We start from the raw sequence: 25,817 nt of genomic DNA, 5'->3' as shown, positions 1-25,817 counted from the left end.
AATGATAAAATGACAAGTTATCATTGATCTGTCCTTTCCTCCATCTCGGAGGGATTCATTAAATAATGCATGCACCCATGTGAATTACCCTTCTTCACTATACTATCCCCAGACCATTAGCCAAATATAGCAACAGCAGCATCTTTCAACCCCTAGAAACCCTTTGGCTTTCATTTAATTAAATTATCCCATTATGAAAACTCTTATAATGAGATTAAATTTAATTATTTATTAGACACTTATTTGCACTAGGGAACCTATCAATTATGCATGGTTGTGCTAAACATTTTTCAATCCATCACCTTTTCTTTTCATGGAAGGTGCAATTTATTAAGTGCATCTGAAGTACTGTAACAGAAGAGCTCTAGCAGAAATGTGCATGCCATCCTAGTTCAATTAATTGCAAATGTAACAGGAAAACAGAAATATGAAAATTTACTCTCTCTCCTTTTGAAAAACAGCACGTTGACAGAATTGCACATTTTGCAATTGTTTGGTGCATCTCCTTTTCACATCCTACCTAGTGAAGTTCATGAACAGTCATTTTAATTCATGTTTTTTGATTGTATTTTGTGTGTTAATGGTTCCTAATTGCACAAAAATTCAGATGTAATGCCTAATTAGAATGCTTCAAAGAAATACTTGTAGTGTGCTGTGGTTTGTAACTTTTTACATACAAGAATTTCTTATGAATTTACAGAAGACACTGATATTCTCTTAATATAAATTAGTTGATCATAAAGATAAAAATTTTAGGCAAATTGTTAATGCGTATAGCCATAAAACATCATCAGTCACATACCTTCTTGAGAAGAATTTGGATATAAGGGCAAAAACATATAAGCTACCAATAACTGTTGCAAGCAGGATGACATTTTCTGATGAATGTTAAGAAGATATAAACGTCAATACAGCTCTGAGCTTTTCTTTTATAAGACCTTGTCAATATGTAATTAATTATTCAACTGGAGTTCTGTGTGGCTCAGGGCAGCATTTCAAAGAGCTTTCTTTTATAAATTGCAAGGTCATCATAAGATTGCTTTTACTGTTTTCCTTTCCTTTTTTTTTCACATTTAGAAATAGCACGCGTGTAAAAGCTCATAGACACCTGCGGGGTGGCATACGCAGTGCAGTGATAAAGTGAGGACCAATAGGCTTTTTAGTAGCAGTAGGCTTTAGCAGATGCTTTTAATACATTACAAAATTCTGCCTTGCTTTAAAAGTGCTCGTGTTTCATTTTCAGATGTGAATGGGGGTCAGACAGAAAGATTTATGTCCTTTTTTTCGTCACTTATGCATGTAAGAGGATGTTTGCTTCATTAACTTTGAAATTCACTGGCCAAATAGACTGCATATTTTAGAGGATTTAAGTAAATGTGCCCCGAAGTTCACACAAATTACTATAGAGCATTTCAATCCTCATCTTGAAGGAAAGAGACATGATGCATCTGTTAATAAAAACAAAGGAGAACTGCTTGTATTTGGCAAAGCAGTCGTGTCTTGCACTTACGACTTTATCAACATCACTGGTTGTTATTAATTGGTACTTTCTTCCTGAAAGTCAGGACCGTTAATTAAATCTCAGTGTACGCTGGTGGGCTTGGTAGGATGGTTTCATTCCTGTGGGGAAGATTACATTTATTAGGACAGCTCTTCAGATGATATTCAGAACTGAAGTTTACTTTTTGGTGTGATGCTTTTTGCCAGCTAAGAATCTACCTCTTATTTTCCAGAATAGCCACTCATCTTCCACTTGGATAGATGTGCTCATATGTGAGCCCCATATGTAAGATCCCACACAAGTATGTTTCTTCTACTGAAGTACCAAGATCATATATGAAGCCAGTGGTGGTACCATAGCTAGTAATTTCGCTCTCTGATGCGTCCTCTGCAGAGTCAAGCCCCTGAGTGAGTGAAGCTGAAAAACAGTATCCAGCCCAAAACCTTTGCAACATTGCACTGCAATGAGGTTACCATCTGCAAACTCTTGAATGGTGAAAGGGTGAGCTACATTTGACATCGTCTCAGCCTAAAAGCAGGATTTTAATATATTTTTCAGTAAGTTACAGCAAAAACTTCATTTTAACTTTGGCAAAGATGTGACGATCGCTGTATTCAGCGATTTTTCATTCGGAAAGCTCGGTGCTGCAGTCAGCGGTGGAACAGCCCATCTTAGTCTGTGTTGGGGGCTGGTAAGTTGGCAACGGTTATTCTCATTTTTCGCATTGTATAATCAGCTGGCAGCTTTGAACTCTACTTTGAAATCTCCTTTAAGGATCATATAGGCTACACACTGCAATATGTTAGCAAATAATTTCAAATGCGTACTTGAGACATGAAAATGAGATTAGCATGAAAATGAACACGAAAAAGCATGCCTGAGACATGACATCTGTCAGCCACCTGCTTAAATCGTAGCTATCCTGTCAGGCCAGATGCATTGGTAGGTGTACTCAATTTTTACACCTATATTCCATGAAGGTTTCAGTGTTTGCAAATTGGCTGTTGTTGCAAGTCTCCATATATTCCTCTCTTCCTTTTACATGTGATAATATCTTTTTTTGTTTCAAGTGGTAGCAGAAAGGTGAGCCTTCTAAGAGCTTCAGATGCTGAAACATTAAAGAAACTGTACATCCAGTGATATTGTGGAACAGGTGTTTTGGATATAGATTTTTAATTCTTTGGATACAAATTTTGATAGTTTCACCTGAGCAAAGACATGATCTGAGAGGAAAAGTAGAATGGCAGTGATGATTTCATCATCGGTACCAAAAACTTGTAGGTAGGCTTTTAATTTACAGCTTGCTAACAGCTTATTAACTTTCATTAACATCCTTTTGCTTTTGTATTTAATAAAGACAACAATTAATAGAATACTGTATAGGTATCAATATGTTAAAAAACTAATAATTTCATCTGTGTACCTTTTTGAGCTTTATTTTTAACACTGATGGTGAAAATACACGATGTGGTGCAATCTAGCGTGTTATAATTTTGGTCTCATGTCTTCATTAACAAAGAACAGCGTGAACTTAGCATGGTTTTGAATTAATGTCATTTAAAAATGTTTTAAAAGAAAGATATCAAGTTTAATAATAATATTACTTAGAGGCATGGAGTTTCCACCTTTGTTGCTTGTTTATGGTTTTCCCCTTCCATAACTGTTTAACTAGAAACAGGTTTCTGCGAAGGAGTTAAGATAGAAGCAAAAATAATGTTGTACAAGGGAAATTATGTTAAAAAGGAAAAAATTGTTAAAAATTGAGGGAAACGTGGGTTTTCAGAAAATTGCAGAATGCAGTAAAAGTTTTAGGACACGTTACATGCAAAGACCTTTCAGCTTTTGTTGTGTTCTTACAGCTTTTAAATATTTTGAGACAAGTGAAACTTTGTTTAATTTGGGTGAAGACTTCTGTTTTGAGATTTGCTTGTTTCAGGGAAAAATCTTTTTCAACAGAACATTGATAATTTTCCCAATACAGATAACCATAGCTGGAAATCCTCAAGGCATCAGGCCATTAAGCCAGGGAGAAAGACTCTTGCTTCCCCTATCCCTGATGCAACGCTTTTCTCCCATCATCTTAGGTCTTCAGATTGCCAACACTCTTCCCGTTTTCCTTGAAACAAGCTGACAGCCTAAGGCTTTCCAGCAGGCTGTGTAACAAAGCCCTTTCAAGACCCACTTGATGTAAAATCAGGCTCATCATGAGCTCATAGATGGTGTCCATTCTTGTGGCTTTTACTTCTTTTCTAGTGGTCTCATCCCTCACCACATTCCTCTGCTGCCTTTGATTTTATTTTCTGGTATTCATCAAAGTAGTCTGAACGAATGGGGTGAAAAAGTAAGATCCTCTTCACTGATATCACTCTTACTCATGGCCTGCTGCTACGTTGTGAGGAAGACAAAATCAATCTGGCCCAAGTGTGAGACAGGACAGTCCAGCTGTGTACAGCATCAGGTCTGAGATGAAAAAAAAAACATGTTCAAGTGATCCATAATATGGAAGAAGTGACTTCTTGATCGCAGCCGTAGCTGGGCCCTGGGAGAAGGCACTGCACAACCAAATTGGGGAAGGATTTTGTGTCTGTAGTATTGTTTTCCTTCCTTCAGCAGCTCTATAGGATGAACCCGATTTCTTGAGCTTTCCTTGTATAGGTAGGGACTGAAAGGATTTCCTGTGACAACTGACAGATCTTACCCTCTGGGGAACTGCCTTTCTACGTAAAATGAAGTTGCTCTGTCAGCAAAATGAAAAAGTTCATTAAAATAACTGAACAGAACTGTAAATGGAGATCAGGCGGTTTCTTGTTATAACCTGGTTTCCCAAAGAAAAAAGGCTTTTGCAACCACATTCTTTGTACATGTCTGTCTACCAGTATGTCTCCTAATAACAAGTTTTCAATTTGTTGGGAAACCTCAGTCCAGTCTGACAGAGAGCTAGCAGCCTCAAAAATATCACACTCCTTCAAGTTTTATGAAAACAGGCCGACGGGTTGTGGAGGACGTGTGTAGACATATTCGTCTGATGAAAGGCTAAAGACAAATGTGTCTTTCAGTAGACATCTGTGAATCTGCAGGATGGGGCTGCCCTGTACTGATGATGGAAAGGTTGGAGGCGTGCGGGTCTTCAGTACAGGCTAGCTGCCTTTTGGCCCTGGGAGTGCTGTTGGTGGGCACAGCGCATTGTGCGTCCCTCTCCCTTGACTGGGTTTTTGGTAAGAGGTGCGTGGTTGGTTTCTGTCAACCTTAAGCCACACAGCCACAGTGTTCCCAAGCCCAGAGACGGCATTTTTAAGCAAATTTCATCCCAGAAGCCTTTCCTCTTAGGAGCTACACCAATCTCATCAGCAAACTGCCCCTTCTTCCCTGTCTTTTGTTTCCCTTCACATTAAGCCATCCCTGTCTCTTGGTTCCTTTCACTTCACAGGATCGTAGAATTGCCTAGGTTGGAAGGGACCTTTCAGATCATCTAGTCCAACCATCAGCCTAACTCTGACAAAAACCATCACTACCCGTCTTTTAAAAACCTTCAGGGACGGTGCTTCAACCACTTCCCTGGGCAGCCTGTTCCAATGCTTGATAACCCTTTCAGTGTAAAAATTCTTCCTAATATCCAATCTAAACCTCCGCTGGTGCAACTTGAGGCTGTTTCCTCTTGTCCTATTGCTTGTTACTTGGGAGAAGAGACTGACCCCCACCTCGCTACACCCTCCTTTCAGGTAGTTGTAAGAGAGCGATAAGGTCTCCCCTCAGCCTCCTTTTCTCCAGGCTGAACAACCCCAGCTCCCTCAGCTGCTCCTCATGAGACTTGTTCTCCAGATTGCTCACCAGCTTTTTTGCCCTTCTCTGGACCCACTCTAGCATCTCAATGTCTTTCCTGTAGTGAGCGGCCCCAAACTGGACATAGTACTTGAGGTGGGGCCTCACCAGTGCCGAATACAGGAGGGGGGAGAAGCCACCACTTAAGCCACCCCATGATCTTCTCTATAAGTTTCCCAACAGGCAACTTTCAAACCCATTGCAGCTGCTTCACCACTGGACTTCAGCCTGTTTTAAGGTGCTGCTTTGAGCCAGCTGTGCTGTTGCTGCCTGCCCATGTTCACTGCCCCTGCCTCCATGGCTGCTGAACCTCTTGAGGTTATCTGTGTGGGGAAAAAAAAGTTCCTCCCTTCCCCCGCCCTCGGTTTCCAGGAGATGTCAAAAAGCTGGTTAGAAGCAGCGACTGTGAAAAGTGAAGCCTATGAGCTATAAAACAGAGGGAATCTCTGGCAAGACACCGTAAGTAACTCTAAGCCTGTAATTCTCTCTACTCACAGCCTTGCTCTAAAATACCCTGGCTGACCTTCCTGGCACATTGTGGGGAAAGTTCAAATATAGTCAAATGACAAAAATCTTTCATTTATAACTGGCTGTCATTAGCTTCTGGGGGAAGAATGTCAAAGCACAGTTTCTGGGACCGTTTGAATGGTTACCAGGTTGATTATGTCTTTCTCTGGTTTTAGTGGTTCTTTTGATCCTACTTTTTTGGTAATTGTACTTTTAATTATGTCAGAGGTTCCCAGGATATTAATTTTCTGTGTACCTAAATAGGCATTTCAGCAAAGGAATTAATGGAAACGTCTTTAGAGCTGAGGATTAGGAGCAGCATGAGGAATTTAGTAACTCTGATTAGGCTGGGGACTTTTTCCTTTGGGTATAAAATGCCACCGGAGCATCCTGAAGTAGCTGTATGAAAAGACTGCATGTCCCTTGTGTATTTATAGACTGTAGAGTGGGAGATGCAGACAGTGCACACTCGGAATTAGACAGTTATTTTAGATGGTGGAAAGCAGGAGGGAAATTTTCAAATTAGAATGTGAGAACGTAACCACGTGACTCATTAAAATTAATAGAAACTGCATAGTTTAGTCTCTGTGCACCACTTTGAAAATTTCCCTAGGTGCTTCTGTATGAATATTTATGCAATCAGAAATAAAATGCAGACAATGAAGCAAAAGCCAGTGTAAATACAAAGTGATCACATAATTTACATGTTTTTAATTACTGACATAAACTCCACTTTTGTCCAGTAATAAAAAATGTGTATGAATGAAGAAAGTAGTTAAATACAAAAGAAAATGGTTTCAGCAATTACTTAAAAAGGAAATACTTTTCTGATTTAGTTTCTGAAGAGTTCACTAAACCTGCTTGCACTTTTAACGAAGATATTTAAAAACTATAGTCCAGTATACGTTAAAAATAAATAAAAAAACCCAAATGATTGCACCGCTCAAGAGGAGAGGTTTATGTCAATAGGATCACTAGATATCAAACCACCTTCTGGTGCTGTACCGAGAGTCTTAATTTGATCTCAACGTTGGGTTAAACTAGTTCTCTGTGTTGTGAAGACTGTAGGATGATATAAGAAAGGTGCAGGAGGTAAAAAGAAAGGGATATGCGTTTGCTTAAGAACCCACCTATCTACAGTGTCCTCTGACCAGTTACTACTGGCTTACTAAAAGACACAGGGTGCTTATCTTTAAGTAATTCGTGAATGGTGTTAATTTTATTATCCACCAATGTTTTATTCAACAGGAAAAATCCAAAGCAAGGTTTGTGCTTCCTGATCGTCAGTTCAGGGAAAGACTGAAAGATGAAGCGGTTGTGTCTGAACAAAAATTATCATATGGTGTCTGCACCCCATCCAAAACTCAAGACCCCCAGAACTGATTTCAGTTGTAAGTAGTATTGCCCCACCTTTGCTTTCCCAAGACGGATGCGGCAGGTCAGGGAATGGCAATGCCTGCAAAATGAGAATAATTCTGAATCAATACGACCTTTAAAAAACCTGTCAGGAAAAGTAGATATTCTGCACCTTTCTCTGTGCTTCCCCGTCTGCCAAGTGGTTTCTACATTTTGAAATCTTGTCAAACCGAGCGGCGATCTTCCGCCAAAGAATTCCATCACCAATTAGTCTGTCATAGGCTTTGTCAGTTTATCTTAACTTCCCTGCCCTATGGACTAAATACTGGATACGAAACAAAGATCAAGAGAAATGTTATGCTTTCTCTCTGTATATCACTGCCCAAACATCCTCCTCCCCTGAAGTTGTGAAGCAGCGAAATTCCTCGCCAGGACCCCAAACTGAAAAAGGAAACAGTCACATCTCCAGTAGGACTGAGACGTTCACACCCTTCCTAGCGAGACCCAGCATAGGAATGGTTAAAGGGGTGAGGAGAAATATATAACAAAGTGATCAGTATCAGAGTGAGTGATCCCTCCTGTGTCACAAGCCAAATATAAGCACCCTCTCTATCCTAAGGAAAATCTAAAGGAATAGATTCCCCTGGGAAATACGTGTGGTTCTTCCCCAAGAGAAGGGGAGTTTCACTAGCTTGTGTAAAGAAGGACAAATTGCGTAAATGGGTTAACCAAAGGGTAAATTGAGAGAGGGCTGGGAAATCGTGCTAGGTGAATGCGGGCATCCTCAGCTGTTGACAGTGGCTCGTGAACAGCTGGATAGCACGAAAAAGCGCCAGCCAGCTTGTGTTGCCACGGGACCGCCCCGCTGCCAATATAATGCAGAATATCTGTGATTCGTACTTCAGTGGCTCAGATCAAGAGAGCTGATAGATTGAACACCAGCGATCTGACAAATGCGTCCACTCCCTTCTCTCATCTTCAAAGTCAAGAGAAGGGAAATAAGCTTCCGACACGCAATAAGGCAGTCGCCCCTGCGTGGGAGAGCTGACTCCTTGGAAAGTGTTTATAACGTGGTTAGGGGCGAGACACCGGCGTGTTGGACAATGCGTTGACTTCTCTGATAAACACTTTCTGAAAAGTAATTTCCGGAGCTAACAAGGAATTATGTAAATGGAAAAATAATCAGTTAAAGTGATCAGGACTGAAGAAATGAAGCACTCTTTCAGCGTGCAGTTATGAAAAGATGATTTGGATGCATTTAGCAGATTTCAGCTAATGAAGTCAGAGCTGTGATTGCAGGCAGGTGAGGAAAGCGAACAAATTTTAAATGGTAAATCAGTATCTATGTTTTCTAGACTTGCAGGAAGTCAGGGTTTCGTTTGTTTCAGCCCAAATGTTTGGAAAAAAATATTTATGGGGAATTTTTAAAACTCTCATTTTAGGAATAGCTCTTTTTTGGGGCGAGAGAGTTCCCTATAAGAAAAAAAAATAGTTTTATTTTCACCGTCAAGCCAAGCTACTCTGCCGTGCTGCAAGAGATGCAGTGTCTGGCCCTAACAAATTGCATTTGCTTGAGGGTGTGGGAGTTGTGATATTTTCTGAATCCTGGCAGCCTCAGGCAGCAGAGAACAGTAGCCTAAGCGCAGTGCTCAATTCTGTAAGGGGAGAAATGGCGCTCAGTGTGCTCAGTAGCACAATTTAAGCACCAGTTCCAATCTGACATCCTTACTTCATTTTTCTTAGATCATGTCCAATACAGCTATTTAGGTTGTGGTTTAAGTTAGGTTGAAAGCTAAGGCCAATTCATGGAGTTGGGAACAGTTTGAGGGTATTTGGTTTTTTTCTGGGAAGTAATTAAAAATACTCCTTTTATATTGCTGATCCAATTCGTAATTATCCAGTATAATTACTCATAATATGAATACCTTGTCATAAATTTTATTTTTCATTGTAACTGTTAGCCAACAGTCATTAATAAGATGCTAACCTTTACTTGGTATGCCATCTGTGACTGGAATACCAGAGTTCAGGTATTATAAATCAGTGTTAAAGGTTCAACATCAGTTGGAACATTTCGAAGCATACCTGTTTCTGTCAAGCTTTCATAAAAGGATGTTTCAAAATACGTTATTTTTTTAATCTATTTTGTGAATTCATTTGCACATTTCAGAAAGCAAGCAGAGTAAGGAGTAAATTTTTTGGGATATTCAAATCATGGAGCTAATCCAAGTTCCATTCAAGTGAACAAAATTTATTGGGTTTATGTCTTCTTTCAGTAGAATCCACCCTGGAGAGATGTTAATTTGGACATTGTTCCATTTGGTATTAGGCAGGGAAGGATGCTGTGAATTAATAGTTCTTCTAGGATGGGAGGAAAAAAACACATTTTCATATGCTAAAGGAGCTACTAAATGAATTAGTCACTCCCTTGAGCAAATGACACCTATGTGCTTATGGCACCTTGATATGTGGAAATCATATAAAGTCTGGATGTCACCATTTTGATGATTTATTAGGTTATCATGTTTCCACTGTTGTCTGCACATGTACTTGCATGTTTGTTGACTGTTAAATGACATCGCTGCTTTCTAACTGCTAATAGTTTTCATTACTATTAGCTCTCATCTATTTGAGAATTTATTGGCATTATATGTGGATCTTTCTAGCAAGAGAAAAGCCATATATGTGCTTAAACAGAGCTGAAGTTGGGAATATGGCGTGAATTTTTGAGCTGTGCAGTGCAGTTTTATTAAAACAAAGAAACTTATGTCTTGCAAAGTTACAAGCAAGCTTAGGTGAGTGTAAAGATTTAGCAAATCAGTGTCTCAAACCAATCTCTTAAATCATTGTGATTTATTCCTTTTTTATTCAGAGTCATGAATTTCTAAACCAAATGTAAACAGCAGTTTTCAGACCTCTTATTCAGGGTCTCTAAAGTCCACTTCTCTTACTAAATTAATAGGAAGCATTTTTTACTGTGTATTAACTTTCAACTATTTATTCATTGCCATTCACTTCAAGTCATTTTATATACCCATGCAAATTTTGAGAAACTGGTGTCTTGGTGGACTTCTGTGCATCCAAGCATGAAAAGATAACTAGACCTGGATCCTGCAGCCTGGGCTGTGAGGGTAGACTCCCCAACACCGGTACACCGCCCTTTTGAGGTCAGAAGGACTGTTAATGGCTACAGTAACAGGTTGCACAGAGAAGTTGTGGATGCCCCATCCCTGGAAGTGTTCAAGGCCAGGCCGGATGAGGCTTTGAGCAGCCTGGTCTAGCGGGAGGTGTCCCTGCCCATGGCGGGGGGGTGGGAACTAGATGGTCTTTAAGGTCCCTTCCAACCCGAACCATTCTATGATTCTATGAAAAAATATTTGACCTACCAGTTGTTACTTTATGATGCATACTGCATAACTATTTACTATTACTTACTTACTGACCAGAAACACAAGAGCCAAATGCTGGAATTCATCTACTAATAGAGAATAATTGGTATAAAGCTCCTCCTGTGCTTGGTATACCACATATGGCTGAGGCCAATTCCATAAAAAGAAACTTAACATTAATTTGATCCTGTTTTAATTCAAGCTTTAGAGATGCATACACAATATTTACTAGCATTTTGGAGCTGAAAATATTAATAGTGTTTTCTTATTAAAAAAAAAAAAGAAAAAGATTAGAACTAAAAACAATGAGGATTTTATGAGGGGGCAGACAGGAGGGAAGAGAAATGTATTGTAGGGGTATTGTTGCTGGTTTGTGGCAGCTTTTTTGGGTCTCACAGAGGAACAAGAGCCTTACGGTGCCTGAGCTGTACCCAGCTGAGGGGCAGCCGCTCTCCATCCCTTGGATGTCCCCCTTTCCAACTGTAGGCACCACATAGTTCCTGAGACTCTTTCTGAATTCACAACCGTTTCTAGATACGGATTAAGGTTCAGAAGGGGGAGCCTTTATTCTGGACACTTGGTTTCCTTTGCAGTGAGGGGTGGGGAAGCAATTCACCAGTGGCTGTGGGGGCCAGGGTTGCTTTCCCGTATGGCCACAGCCCATTGGGGCTTGGTGGAGCAGGCGGCATCACCGCCGGTGTCCTCAGCCAGGGCAATGGAGCCCTTGTTTGTGTCCCAGGCAGCATAAGGCATCACTTGAAGCATCAGTCTCCAGCGGTATAATTTTGACTCTTATTTCAATAAGCAGTCCTCTGCGGTGGAGTACATTGGTGGAGTACGTTTCAAGCTACCGCATTTTTAGGCTACTAAATCTACTATATTTTCCTAGGTGTCTCTAATTTTGGATTTGATACTTTCCAGAAGAGCTATTAAAAATCAGTCTAAGTACACAAAGGTACCCTGCTTATGAATATAAGGAAAGTGGCACCAGATGCACCGAAGATAAATAAGCATTTTTGAGTTGCACTCAACACGTTTCTTACACTGATAGCTGCCAGGTTACAATTTTTTTAAAAATCAAATTATTAGAGTTAAAAACTGCTTGTCTCTGCTCATCCACCTGCGATTCGAGTTCTTCACACGGTTGTGTTCTGTTGTGTGTATCTCTGTGTCCTCTTCTCCTGCGATGTTATTGCATTCTTTGGGTATCACAGGGTGAAAAGCGTTCTGCCTCTGCTCGGTGTGCGGTACCTGGGCTGTGTCTTTCAGCGTATAAACTGGCATCCAGTGCAAGGTGTGTTTCCCTTGGTCTGTGCCTAGTTTGGCAGCGTTATTTAATGGAGGTTGTTGTGTATAGAGATTCCTGTGTTATAAAAGGCGAGGCATTTTCAGACACATTTTCAGAACTTCATCAGGTGAATCACTTGTCTGGATATGAATCCCTCAGTCTTTTGCATATGCAAATGTGGTACAAGACAGAGGGGCAAGCTATATGATTTATTTTTTTAGGTGCTGAAATTAAATTTTTGCTTCTTCTTAATTCTTGTGAAACCCTCTTGAAATCCTTATTTTAACCTGTTTCCCTCTAAATTAATGACAGGTTTGCAGGGACAAAAGTGCTGACTGCCCTGAGTGAATTTTTTTTCCCCTTGAGCCTAGGTTTGAAAGGGATCTGTCATCTTATGTTCGTGGGCTGAAAATATAGGTGTAATTATGAATAATTAGTTTAGGAATTACATCTTTCTTTGGAAAGGTAGATTGTCAAGCAGTAAATACATGTAGAAAATCTGTATAATGCACTTAATTAAAAAAAAAAAATCCTTATTAGTAGCCTGGAAGTATCCAAGCAGTAAAAAGAATTTAAGCTTTGTTTACATTTTGGCTGCAAGAGGTGCCTCTCTTTAAGTATTTAGATAAACAAACCAAAGCTGCTGTTTTCATTAGCATGTAACACAGAGCCCAGTTTCCTTACCTCGGAGAACATTAAACTAAAATTCGGTGGCAGGAGGCAATTCGATCTCTTGCAAATATGAGTCCTGATAAACTTTACAGTACGGAAAAAAAACCCCAACAAACCTTCAAATTTTGTACCTATTGACATTGCTTAATAAAACGTCTCAAGTGCTGGTGCTTCTGGGTGTGTTTCCAATAGCAATGTGATTGCAAGGCTCTGTGGATAAAGTTACCGATCCTTTGAATTCTGACCTTCAGTCTAAAACAGCTTTAGAGGTTACTCTTTTTCCGATTTGTGAGATTGCAGAGAAAAAGTTAATGCTGCTGGAAGGAAGCGGGGGAGGGAGCCGGGCTTGGAGATGAGAACTGGGACTTTGAAGCCATCTGAGAAGTTTTCCTCTGGCCTTGATTTGTAACAACAAATATTGGCAGTCTGAGTAATTATACGAAGTTTCAAAATAGAGCATGCGGCAATTGAAATTTCTGTGAATACAATTACTATTGAGACCCAATTGATTTTAAGGGAAATTATACTGTTGGCTTCAGCAAAGTCTGGATTCCTGGGGGAGCCGTAGCCATCAAAACCTGGGAGCTGCCTTAAGCCCATCGTCTGTGTCCATGGGGAGGGGAAACCTCAAAACTGAGTCCCCCCCATAGGCACATGGACTGGAAGTGTTTGTCTCTCTCTGTTGAAGACGAGGGTTGGGGTAGTCATCTTAAACTAAATGCTCGATTTTAGATGGTTACAGTTAGGTGAGAATCTAACCGCTGCTGAACAAATGAGGGTAACGGCATAATTACTGTAAGGTTCAAAAGAATTTATTGTGGTAAATTTCTTAAAAACAGTTTACAGGAAAAGCAATTGATGCGAGTGTGAAATAAATTGCCCTTGTAACGATTATTGTAACTTAGACTTCCACTTTTTCCTTTTCATTACAAGGGCCAAAATGTGGAATATTTTTGAACTTCACTTTTAGAAGACACTTCACCCTTCCTGATCGTCGTAAGAAAAATATGTGTGACTGAATGTTTCAAGGTTAAGGACGTACATATTTACTGTACTCAACTAACGCAAGGTTTGTGATTTGAATGTGTGTTTATGAATCGCTTACATTAGTCATAAATGCAGGCTTGTCTTAATAATTTGTTAAAGTGAGCTTGGATTGCTGATCTTTCCATTTTCTTCATAATTCTAAATGCTTTAATTAACAATTATTTTCTCTATATCTTTTTATTATTATTATTTGCTTCACCAGTCTTATATGTCAGCAGCTGAAAAATTATGCAATAATTGACACAAATAACTAAAATACAGTAATGATCCACTGCTCCATCTACTGTTGAACAGTGACATGAATAACGCTTCAGGAAAAAAATACGGAACGCATTTGGGAAATAATAACAAAATGGAATTTGCAACAAATAAACCTATTGTTTCTGTGGTTAGTGAACAAACATATTTTTCTTGCAGAATTAAGAATTCTGAGTACCACTTTAATTCAGAGCTGAAAAACAAAGAGGAACTTTCCATCTCCCTTTTCACCTTACAGGAGGTGCTGACAAAACTGGTTTTGTTCATGTTAATGGAAAATAGTTGGAGAAAAGACAGTCTAGCATTACTGACCTGACTCATGCTATACAGTGCGCTGTATTTGTATCACTGGCAAAAGTTTAAGTTATTTCTGTGAAAAAAAAAATAAATTGCAATGGTTTTGTATATTCTGACTTTTTTCTAGTAGCGCTAAATGAAAGATGAGGAAGGCTTAAATAGTTGTGGGAGGACGAACTACGGGAAAATGGCATGTGTGTGAAATGATGTGTTTTTATAGCCTTTACAGAACAACGGGACTTGATTATTTTGTCAGCTCACTGGTAGTCTCTCATATGTACCGCGTTCTTTGTGCAACTTCGTCTCTTCTGAGGAGCCGCTGAGTGTAGCTTTTATCGCCCGCTGGAGTGCTAGCACGCTGCTCCTCATCATCCCCACTGCATTTGATTTGACTCGTTCATTTGTGTAAGCAAATTATTATTCACACATCACAGTGAAGGATGATTATTTTCAATTTTTTTAGGCAGTTATGTTTCCATGCTGAGCCGGAGTAAAAGCTCGAATGTAAATTAGAAAAATTAGCTCTTTCTCAAGGATGCTCACAGATTGCCATCTACTCCTTTCATTTCACTCCCTGTCTTGCAAACAGCTAATTCTCCAAATAACTCTGAACAAAGACAATTACATTGCTTTCAGTGGGGCAACTTTTATAAAGAGTTGCTAACATGTTTAGGTATCTTTTGAGATGAGGTTTTTGTGAAAAAAAAAAAAAAAAAAAGTGACATTCTTACTGATTCTTAGGTACCATAGACAGTATTAAAAATCTCCCTGTAAAACTGTTGGAACTTCACTGGAAAATGGAAAGTAATTTTCAGTAGGTCAATTTAATAGGTAAAACACTGCTTAAATAAAAGCTGTTGTAGTTAGAAAAGCAACAACATTGCTATTAAATCAGGAGTAGATCTCAGAAATCTGCCCTCAGAGTGTCACAGATCTTTAGGGGAAAGCGACGCCGCCACTTTTGGGTAGAGCATCTACTTCCGGTGATCTGGAGACCAAAACTTAGCAGTATTTTTGTGTGGTGATCATAAGTACAATTACCTTCATGAGATTACTAGAAGAGAAAAGCTATGTAGGAAGTTTTCAACTGGGTGTTACAAAGTACCAAAAGAGAGATGACAGTATCAGGTATATTTAAAGCTTACCTTCATGTAGGAAACCTTCCCTTCCCCCTGCCAACGTACTTACTTATTTTGCAGTTGGAGTACTGAGCATATTTATAGTTTTCACTGTTTGTGTCTATAAATATATATATATGCCATATTTATTTTTCCCCTGTTACATAATGCTTTTGAGATGCAACAAATGTATTGAAAAAACATGCATACCTTGATTTTGGAAAGTGAAAAATTGAGAAACACTAGGTATTTGCTATCAAACTGCAGTTTGACCATTTCTTCTGTGGAAAATCTCTGCATTCGTTTACGTCATAATTGTCAGGAACTATTTCAGAATCCTATAAAGCCGCGAATTCATTCAAAATCTAAAGCAGAATCTACCTCAGATTGATAAAGTCTACTGTTTCCTATTTTAAATTATACAAAATGATCCTTTACTTCATACTGAAGTTGCTGACTTAAAATAAGCACAATTGCATGCAAACTAGCAAAGGTGTCACGGGGGCCAGCAGTTCATGCACACTTTGACTAAGGACGATGGTTAGCAGCGCGCACCTTTTTTTTTTATAGTACAGTGTATATTTTTTTATAGTACGTAGACCTTAATTCATTATTAATTTTATCCAGTGCATCTCAAAAGCATGTAATAAAATTGTCCTTCTCAATCACTTTGATAGTTTTTGGACAGAACAGTTAGAATGGTTGATTTCTGACACTTTTTTTTTTTCTTTGTTTGTAGCTACCAAAGTCTTCCTACTTTTGCTCACATGAGTAGCAGGAGACAATAAGGGCTCCTGTCAAATGCTGCAAACTTCTGCTCCAGCCAGGGACGTCTCTAGGCAACAGCTGCTATGTGTAAGATAAAACTTGTATGGAGACACAGGAGGGAAACTGCCTGCTTCAAGGGGCTCTGGCGTGTCCTTGCAGTTGTTAATGGGAAGAGCCACGCGGCGGCTTTGGGGACCGATGGGATGCATCTTTTGCCTTAGCGAAGCACGGTCTTCCTGGGCATATTGTGTATGTTAAATATTTCAGTAGCATCCCCTACTTAGAGACAAACATGCAGACATCCGACTGTTCCGTATCCATCTTATTTCTAATTTTTCTTAATTATCAGCACACCTGCGATTGTGGCGTCTAAGCGCCCAGTAAATCCAGTATTCAGGATGGGCCAGCTTCACTTGTGCTAAAGCAAGTGTGTGGCATTGCATATGGAGTTAAAACCTCATTGCGTGAGTAATGGTTGTAAAAATATACCCAATAGCTTGTTGTGCGTTTGATGTTATGTAACAGGCCTGATCCTTTACTTCTTATGACTCTTGAGGTGCCGGCTGCTTCAGCAGGAATGCAGAATCAGGGCAAATTCAGGCGTGATGTAAACATATACAAATCCCACTGAAATCTCTGTTCCAGACCCAGTGCAATTGTGGTTTAGAATTGATGTTGGGTGCCAGTGATCAACAACCCAGCCTGCACTGATTCGGTACGCAGTTAGTTGGGAGAACAACACGAAAAAGCCAAGTAAACGAACCTCTTTCAAATAGGTGCAATGCTCAGCTGGCATAATTAGATTAGCTATTGAAATAAAAAAAAAACCTGCACTCGCTGAAAGCGAATGAGGATCTGGTCCATGGTATCAGCTGTAGGATAAGTTCATAGGTTAGACCATACCGTGGGGTAATGATATGCACTAATCTGAAGTCCAATCTTCAGACATCAGATAAAGAACTTTAAGGCACTGTTTAATGGCTGTATAAACACAGAGGACCCCACTTTATCTTATATCCCCCATCTAGATCATTTATGTGGCTTCGGTTCCCATACTGCCTACATGCCATACTACAGAAGAGATTAAAAATTCAAAGCTGATTCTTTTCTTGCAATGCATCGTCAGCACCCTTTTTCTGATCATCTTAGCCTCTGTGTAATTTATCCCGTGTTTATCATCACATCATCAAGCTCTGTATGTGTGTGTGGGGGATCTGCCTTAGTTTAATTAAATACAGAGACTGGGCACACTCCTGAAGTTATTACTTAGACAAAACTCCCTTTAGGGACTACAAACTCTAACCAACAGTAAACCTGCTTCGGTAAGCTTTACATTCAAAACAGTAAAATTTATTCATATATTTCACACAGAATCACAGAATGGTAGGGTTTGTGCTATTTGAGTTTTTTTCAAATATGGAATGAAGTAGATTTATGCAAAAATTCACACGCATCACTGGTAGTTGCAGTCATATTTTTTTTAAATCATTTTTTCATTTCCATAGCATTGTTTAAGTATCACTATTTTTGAGAGAGGCTTTTGAGTTACATTTTCCAGTCTCAGATGGTACCTCACAACAACAATATGGTGTTTTTGAGAGGTTTTTCCACAGAAAAAAATGAGCTTCTCTTCCTAAAAGTATGTGCCTGATCTTTTTCATCTAATAGATGAAGCTCCTAGAGACAGTGAAGCAAGACATGTGTTTTTAACTCTATATAGGCTTCAGTGGGGTTTTTTAAAAATGATCTTATTAACACTGGTAAAGACTTCAGTGGTAAGCATTTTCCAGAGGATCGTGGCTGTTCCGAAAAGCACATAGTTCGGAACGATGGCATAGCCTTGTATTTCCTGGTTTTGGTGAGTTTTACCTGACAAAACTGCATGTCTCCATAATAAGTAATTTGTAGTTCTTTCACAGTTTAATATAGACCATCATAAATAGTTGTCTTGGCACGAGATGCGGTTTGTGAATATAAAGAAGTGAAGGGATTGTGTTTGTGCTGGCGACGCAGACGGGCCCAATTGAAAGCTGCTTATTTTGACCTGGGTTCCCATATATGGTGTGTGACCGTCCCGACATCCCTTTTCTCCGCTAAACAAAATGAAATCCTAGGTGCCTTTCCAGCCTCGAGGTTGACTTGTAGCTTTGCAAACTGATCTGCTTTCCCGAAGTATTCCCAATGTACTTGCTACAAAATAATGTCTCGCTTACTGGGATGTAGTAGCCAGAAGACATTTCTCCTCTAGAAGTATTGCTTTCATTCACAGATTAGTTAATTGAAGGTAAGGATATCTTAGCAGTGAATAACCGCAGATTTTTGTAAAGAAAAAAAAAAAGTTCTGTTGGAATCTATTTATACAGTATAAAGTTGTTGGTTTTTTTTTTTTATTTAGTACTGTAGACCTGGCATAGTATTAAGACTTCTTTTTTTGGTACTGCAAATCATGATGCTGTTTTCCTCATCATATTTGGATTACGTGTACTGAAAAAGTGTAGAAAAATAAGCGTTACATGAATTGAAATATACTGCCTACAAAGTGGAAATGATCTGGAGAACCCTGGTCAAATTTAGTTATTGAGTACATTACAATGTTTTTTAACATAATGTATACATTTTTAAAAGAGTTTTTTTGAATTACGAGCAACCGAAAGTGCTGTAATAGAAATGTATCATAAACCCATTTCAGTTTAATGGCTTACTAATTAAATTATTTAATTACTTATTGATTGGTAAAAGCTAAGCTTTAAAGAGTTACTGTTACTTAATGCACAAATTTAACTCTTTGCAGCCGTCTCTTTCTGCTTCGGAAATATTTGTAAGGTCTACGGAAAAGGCCTTTACACGGTTTTAAATTTTAAAAATTTAGTAGGTCGAGTAGCAGTAATTTAAAATACAAATTTGATTATATTTACGGTTGTTTTTAAAAGTACAGGTTTTTCACGTATCTGCATGGTTGGAAGCATTTAAAAAGTTCCAGGTACTTTATTTAATAAATACCTTTAAATTGGAGAAGGCTGGCTTAAATAGTTTTAGCAGACCCTTTCTTTACAAGGTTGCAAGAATCTCAGATATTTGAGAACAAATCTGTTACATATCCAATCAAAACGGCATGTCCAGACGTGCGTGCTGGTTGTATGCTTAAGAGCCTCTGTGAGTATCCTTATTTAGCTTCTCTCATTGATATAACGTTGGTTTAATTCCAGTTATTCTATTAGCACGGCTTTTGTTTAAACCCGGCTCGCTAAGCGGGGGACGCGTCTCCGCAACAATTAAAACTTTTTTAATGAGGAAGGGACCCGAGGGGATTCGCGACTTGATCCGAAGGTGCAAAAAGGGGGCTCTGGGCGCGGAGGAGGGGAAGGGGGGGGGGGGGGGGGAAGCAGACCGCCTGCCAGGGGCGCGCAGCCCCCGCGCAACTCCGGCGCCCGTTCAGCGCATCCCCCGCGCAGCCGGGCGGAGGGCGGCAGGGCAGCCCCGGCTGCGTTCCGCCCCCCCCCCCCGCCTCCTTTTTCAGACCGCGCAAGCCTCATTTAAAAGCCGTCGTTGCTTTTAAACCAATAAGGTTGGGATGAGAGAATAGCTGCGGTTTGCGTTACAAAAACAAAAACAAAACCCAAAGGAGGAGAAGGGAAAAAAAAAAAAAAGCGGGGGGAAAAGGGAAAAAAAAAAAAAGGGAGGAAAAGGGGAGAGAGGAGGAGAGAGGGCGCGGAGCGGCAGCGTGCCCCCAGGCAGCGCCTGGGCAGACCCACACGGCTGAGCAAACAGGCGGCGGGGCTGGAGGCTTTGTCTGCCCGCTGCGGCCCCGCTCCGCGCCCCTCCGCACCGCGCCGCACCGCACCGCGACGCGCCATGGGAGGCGCCGCCGCCGCGCTCTGAGCCCGCGGGCGCGGAGGCTGCGCGCCGCGGAGACGGCGCGCCCCGGCAGCGTGAGTAGCGGGGCGGACCGCTGACAGCGGCGGGGCAGCGGGAGAAGCGAAACGGGGAGGAAAAAGGCAGGAAAAGAAAAGAAAGGGGGGGGGGAAGGGGGGAAAGAAAAAAAAAGGGGGGGGGGGGGATTGCCATAGCGCGGTTGCGGAGCAGCGCGGAGTTCCGCAGCGGCGGGGGCGGAAGGTGCGCGGAGTTTTCTGCCGTCCCGGGGAAAGCTCAGCGCGTAATTAGAAATGGGTAGGGGCAGCAGTTAATTTTGGCCGGGTTTCAGGCTGGGGTTTGCAGGCTTCCCGCAAAGCAGATGTGAGGCGGTTCTGTTTATTGTGATCGGCCAGGTTGGTTTTGTTTTGGTTTGGGTTTTTTTTTTTTTTTTTTGCTGGGGGGGGGGATTCTCCTGTTGGATTTCCTAGAGCGCTTAATGGTTCGGCAGACAGGAATAACGTGATGGTGAGATGTTAAATGGAGGGGGGGTGTGTATGTGTTAAAAAATAGGCATTTTGTATAGAAACCCGTAGACCTTTCTGAAAGAGACATGAGAGCGTGAGAAAAATAATAAAAAAAAATGGGAAGGAAGAATGCCTGACAGAGATTTTGACAGCGCTTTCTGAAGCAGGAAATCCTTTTGCTTAATGTGTTTAAGTTTTCCGAACACCAAGGAAAACACACAGATCCCCACAGGAGAACTTTTCAAGATGACAGAATAAACATCTACACAACTGAAATATTTGATGTTTATTGACATTTTCGGTGGCTTATTTAGAACAATGATCTTAGAACGAGGAAGTTAAAGACCTTTTGAAGTCTCATTAAATTTACATCTTGCTTTTGAGCCACCGAGACCCACAAAACATCCCCAAGTATGTATTTCTGTCGGTGTTTTTGACAAACACCAAGGAGAGGAAGGACTGCCCTTTGCAGTGAAAAGTTTATTCTGGAAAAGTAAAGGTGTTAGCGCATTTAAAAGTGTTTCTTAGAAGGTGGTTGGGTTTTGGTGTTGTGTTTTTTTTTGGTAAGTAAACATTTAAAAATGAGGCATGCAGAAGAGAGAAAAGCTTTCAGAAAAAAGAGGATGGTATATTTCATGCCATTTGTTTAAATTTTAAAATGATCACAGAGAGAAATTCACGATAAAAAGTGGAAATGCTGCGTTGTGCATCACTGGAAGTTTTTAATGTTGGATACCACGCATAAAGGATGTTTTATTTTCCATCCCATACTGAGATGGGTTCGCAAAGCATCTGCCGGGATGCAGACTGCTGGTTTGGTGTGTAAAATAAATTAATAATGTGTGTATACGTGTCTGTAAGTATATACGTGTGCATACACATTGTATACTTTTATGCGTGTGAACACGTATGCACACAGCGCTTTACGTGTTGCTCACGAACCGGTGACAGGCAGCCTTTATCCGAGCACCTCACTGCTGTCGGAGTTTTCCCAAGGCCTGGTCGGGTGTGGAAATGAGCAGCCATCCCCTCTCAGCACTTCTGCGCAGTGACAGGCGGCTTGAGTCACGCTTCGCCTTTGGAGAGAGGAGGGGGAAAAAAAAAAAAAAAAAAAAAAAGAAAATGAGTAATCATTTTGTTTGAATTGCAATAAGTATGAAATATTTCTCGGGAGCCAAAAAAATCTTGGAGAAGCAGAAAGACATTCTTAAATGGCTGGTCATAATGGGAGCATTGTCACATTGTAGTACTTCTCTCTTAAAGGGAAGAAAGTGTTGGGGTTTCAAAACGTTTCATTCATAAGCGTATTGAAATGAGCACGCAGGACGGCACTTTTAGAAGAATTTAAACTAGTGATTAAAAATGAAATAACCGTAATTACCTGCTTCTGGTTTGATAAGTGCAGTTTGTCTTTGATGTGAGTATCTAGTGAAAATGGTCTACCTCCTCACTTAGAGCCCAGCCATATGATTATTGGAGGAGTGAAAGTATTACCAAGTTTTATGTGTTGCCAGCGAGGTGCCTTTTTGTAGCCAATTTGCATTTTAGTTTTATAACATTTTGGCTGTTGAAGCCCTTACGCCTGTAGATAACTGATTGCACAGTGCTTTAAAGGAGGCAAAGAGTGCTGTTGGGGGGAAAGTCCTCTTCTCTCCATCCCTCCACCCCCTGCTAAAAATGACAGATTTTTTTTTTTTTTTTTTCCTACAGAGGAACACTGATTTGAAAATTGCCATTGTCTTTGAAATTTGCTTCTTTAAACTAGAATTGTTTTAAGAAAAAGCGCATGTGCTGGCTATAGTTTTCTGGGTTAACTTCTTATTTTCACATAGAAAATTTCTTTTCAGATGGAAAAATGTTTCGAATTATAGCCATTTAAAAAAAAATTGCTCCTAGCAAGCAAAAATACTGTGGAAAACCTGTAATTTAGACAAGTACCTACATTTTATTTTCTCTGTGCTGCTGAAATTTAGAATCCCTTCCCATTTACAGTTTACTTTTCACAGAACATTATTAACTTTTTGGCTTCATACATGATCTTCTGTCAGATGCTTTTGATTTGTAATTTAGCAAAGTATAATAAACAGTGCAAAAGTCATGAATTTTCCTCCGCATCCTGAGCTCTGTGGTAGGGAAAATGTGATAAAATGTGTACCTTAAGTCTTGTTTGATGATCTCTCAAAGCAAGTTTGCCTTCTGGAAATAATTTCTGGGGTTGAAGAGCATGGTATTAACAGATTTAATGTGGCTATTCAATGGATTGGTGGAGCACTATGTGAGGTTTAACAAAATGAGAGAGACAAATTGAACATCAACAAAACCTACATCTGTGAAGAATTATAAATTTAATTAGAAAAAAGGCAAACTTAAAAGACCTCATTAACTAATCAGAATTTGATGTTACTGATTTAAGATTCTTAAATGGATGAATTTTAAGTAGCTTTGCTATCATTGTCATTTTTTTTTCTCACCATGTACTGTATAGTGCCCAGATCTGCAATCCATATTAAGGGGAAAGATGTGAACATTACTTCCAACAATCAAATTATACACAGTAATGTTTTTGAGGTACAGAGGAGAATATCTATGTCATTTATCATACAAGGCATTTTTAGTTTAAGCGGAGCGCAGAGTACGAAGGGTGAGTGACAGCTCCTTTTTTCTCTTTTTGATTTTTTTTTTTTTTAATGTGCCCTTTTGGCTGGCCGGGTAAGGCCATTGCATTTCTTTTTTTCCCCACTTTTTGTTTGATATGTGAGTTATGTTGCAGAACTTCAATTATCCAGAAATGTGTTGGCAAAATGGGAGAATGTATGAGAGCAAGCACACGCCACCCAGAAATGTTTTTATTCTATGAACCGGTCGTCATAAGTGTGGTTCCTTACTACGTTGTAATTTTGTACTACACATAAAAAACTGAAAGCATGTGAAGTGTAGCATTTTGTAAACTGTAACTAATTTCACTCACATCTGTGTCTAATTGTTGTCTGCATTCGCATTCTTGAGAGTAGATTTATTTTTCCTGGACCACTCTGTGGATTCAGCTGACCAGCCTAAGTGAGGATTAGTTGTTTTAAAGTTATTTTGATTAAAGAGTCATTTTTAAATATGGTAACGTGCAACACATGGTTTAAATAATCCTTGAGACACAAAGGAATATATCTAAAGTATGTCTAATGAAAATGAAGATTGTGGATATGAACTTTCACAAATCATAGAGTGTTAGAGGACATATAGGGTATATATTTAATTCACTTTGAATGAGCTGGATTATTTTTTTTTGGCCCTCTCCCATGAAGCCTTAAATGAAATCTCTCTCGCTATACACACACGTGCACGTATATGTATATATTTGTAAGTGTACGGAAGTTATTATTTTTTTATTTTGGGCAAATAAAATAGTGAGGATTAATTGTATTTTAGAGTTCAGTGAAGTATGAATAATACTGTAGCGCACTTCGGAAAATACCAGTTAGTTAAAGCATCTATTTGAAAAAGGAAGTTTTTCCTATTATAAAAGATATGTTTTTAAGGATCCTGTGCAAGAGGGAGCGAAGATAGCTCTGTAAGCAAACTTAGTTCTCACCTATAATTTTTTCCAGGTGTTTAGAAGTAGCAGCAGAAACATATCCTAAGGCACTCTGCTGCAGTTTCTGGGGTAAAGAACTGAAAAAAAAATCTTTAAAACAAAATGAGCACTTCTGAATGTATCTGCTCATGCAGTTTAATTTGGCATGCGACGATGTATTGAAAAGCACGTTATGCCTTACTTCAAATACCCGGTTATAAAAAGATTGATGTTTTACAGCGTGCATTATTGCATGCTTCTTGACATCATTTGTAATGTTCTGCATTGCCTGGCTGCCCCTAGCAGTTGTTTACTCTTGCTGGTAGTAATTCTGTCTGTGATTAAAAATAACAAAAAAAAACCCCAAACCCTGCAGACACATAAGTAGGATTTGCTTGGATGATTTTTATGGCACTTAAAATGCCTCATCTCTCTTGTCTTTGCTGTGTGATCATTTAAGAGATGTCAGTTCAGGTTGAATGGAAATGCACATGAAGGATTCTCAGTGCAGACGTTAAGAGGATATATACCTTACCGGGAGAAGCTTTTGTGTGCCTTTAAGCTAACAGTGTCTAGCGGCGTATCTTCACCTGAGGTTTTATCACCTGCTGACAATCATTGCTGGCTACAGAGATCTGTTAGCAAAGCAACAGTGTTTTTCTAATAGGGTATGAAAATCTATTGCTCACCTGAGTTATAAAAGGAGTTGTTTTATTTAACTGGAAAATTATTGCTGGGCTTCCCAGTGGAACCAGATTCCTGTTTTTGATGAGTGACCTCAGAGGTAAATGCTACAGCTTCCTCCTATTTATTTAGCCAGAAGTGTTCTTTTAAGCCATTTTATCAGAAATCTCATTAGCGACTGGAATTTTTACGAGTAAGACCTTGTGCAATAACGTGCGGGGTTTTTATTTTAATTCACCCCGGTTGGAGATGGGCTTGTGTAATACTGTTGGTCACAGATTGAAGATCTTTACCATAGGTTGTGTCCCCCCATCCGTCCCCCCGCCAAAAAAAAAAAAAAAAATAACCTCAGCCTCTCCGTCTTGCTTTGCCTTTGGGGTGAGCTGGCTTGTGGGTTCCCCACTGCCCAGGCGCGGAGGAAGGATGGTGAAGAGCGGAGGGAGAGGAGAGCCAAGGCGACGAGGGCAAGAAGCTGTCAAGAGTTAAGGGGCTGGGAGGGAGAGATAACCCGGCCAGCGATAAGGAGAGGGGAGAGGGCTGCAGGATGCTCGATGGGGGGCTTGGGGCTGGAGCGGCTCCCACTGCCCGTGCTGGGGTTACCTTCTCCGTGCGGTGCCGTGCCGTGGGAGGAGTGAGCCCCTCTGCAGCTGTCACGGGCCCCTGATGAATCACTATCCCGTCACTTGGCCGCCGTCCCCCGGCACAGGGAGGAGGGAGAGAGACCTGCCGGGGAAACAACAGTTGAGCCTTCAATTTAAAGACAATATGCCTTTCACGGGCACCGCGCCCTCCTCCTCTCCTTTTGGGTTTAAAGGACAGAATTGTCATCCGCGGTGATATACTTTCTTTAAATTAAGGCCTCGTAGTAAAGCAGAGTAATAGAGGCTTCTGTTTGTTTCCCTGGTTTACAGGTGCAGAAGCCCCAAACCAGTTCAGATGTTGCTGTTTCCTCAAGCTGCAGGTAAGGATTTTGTTGAAAATTGCTATTTTTCTGCAAACCTTTTCTTCTTTTCTTGTTTTTTTTTGTTTTGTTTTGTTTTGTTTTTTTTTTTACTTCAGGTGATAAGCAAATATTTATTCCTGTTTTCTGCATTAAGCAGATGAGTAAGTGCTGGAGCGTTGCTTTTACGTGCGTGCAACCGAATCTGTAAACCACGAGCACGTACACT

The 25,817-nt window shown here is 40.1% G+C and overlaps 1 protein-coding gene across 17 annotated transcripts in view; it reads left to right on the top strand.

The window, feature by feature from the left end:
- The window catches only part of EYA1 (EYA transcriptional coactivator and phosphatase 1), a 169,890-nt gene that overhangs the window by 57,986 nt on the left and 86,087 nt on the right, over positions 1-25,817 (top strand). For 8 of the 17 annotated variants that reach the window (XM_074577260.1, XM_074577259.1, XM_074577257.1 and 5 more), the window contains exon 3: positions 25,560-25,609. In XM_074577260.1, the coding sequence (XP_074433361.1) occupies positions 25,560-25,609 (50 nt within the window). Of the gene's footprint in view, positions 1-13,465; positions 13,602-19,535; positions 20,016-25,349; positions 25,610-25,817 lie in introns of those variants that run through there. The other 9 variants (XM_074577267.1, XM_074577262.1, XM_074577263.1 and 6 more) reach the window with 8 other exon arrangements.

The sequence above is a fragment of the Larus michahellis genome, chromosome 2 (genome assembly GCF_964199755.1).
Source record: "Larus michahellis chromosome 2, bLarMic1.1, whole genome shotgun sequence".
Taxonomy (NCBI): Eukaryota; Metazoa; Chordata; class Aves; order Charadriiformes; family Laridae; genus Larus; species Larus michahellis.
The sequence above is the reverse complement of the archived record's forward strand: the minus strand, read 5'-3'. Positions and strand labels throughout refer to the sequence as shown.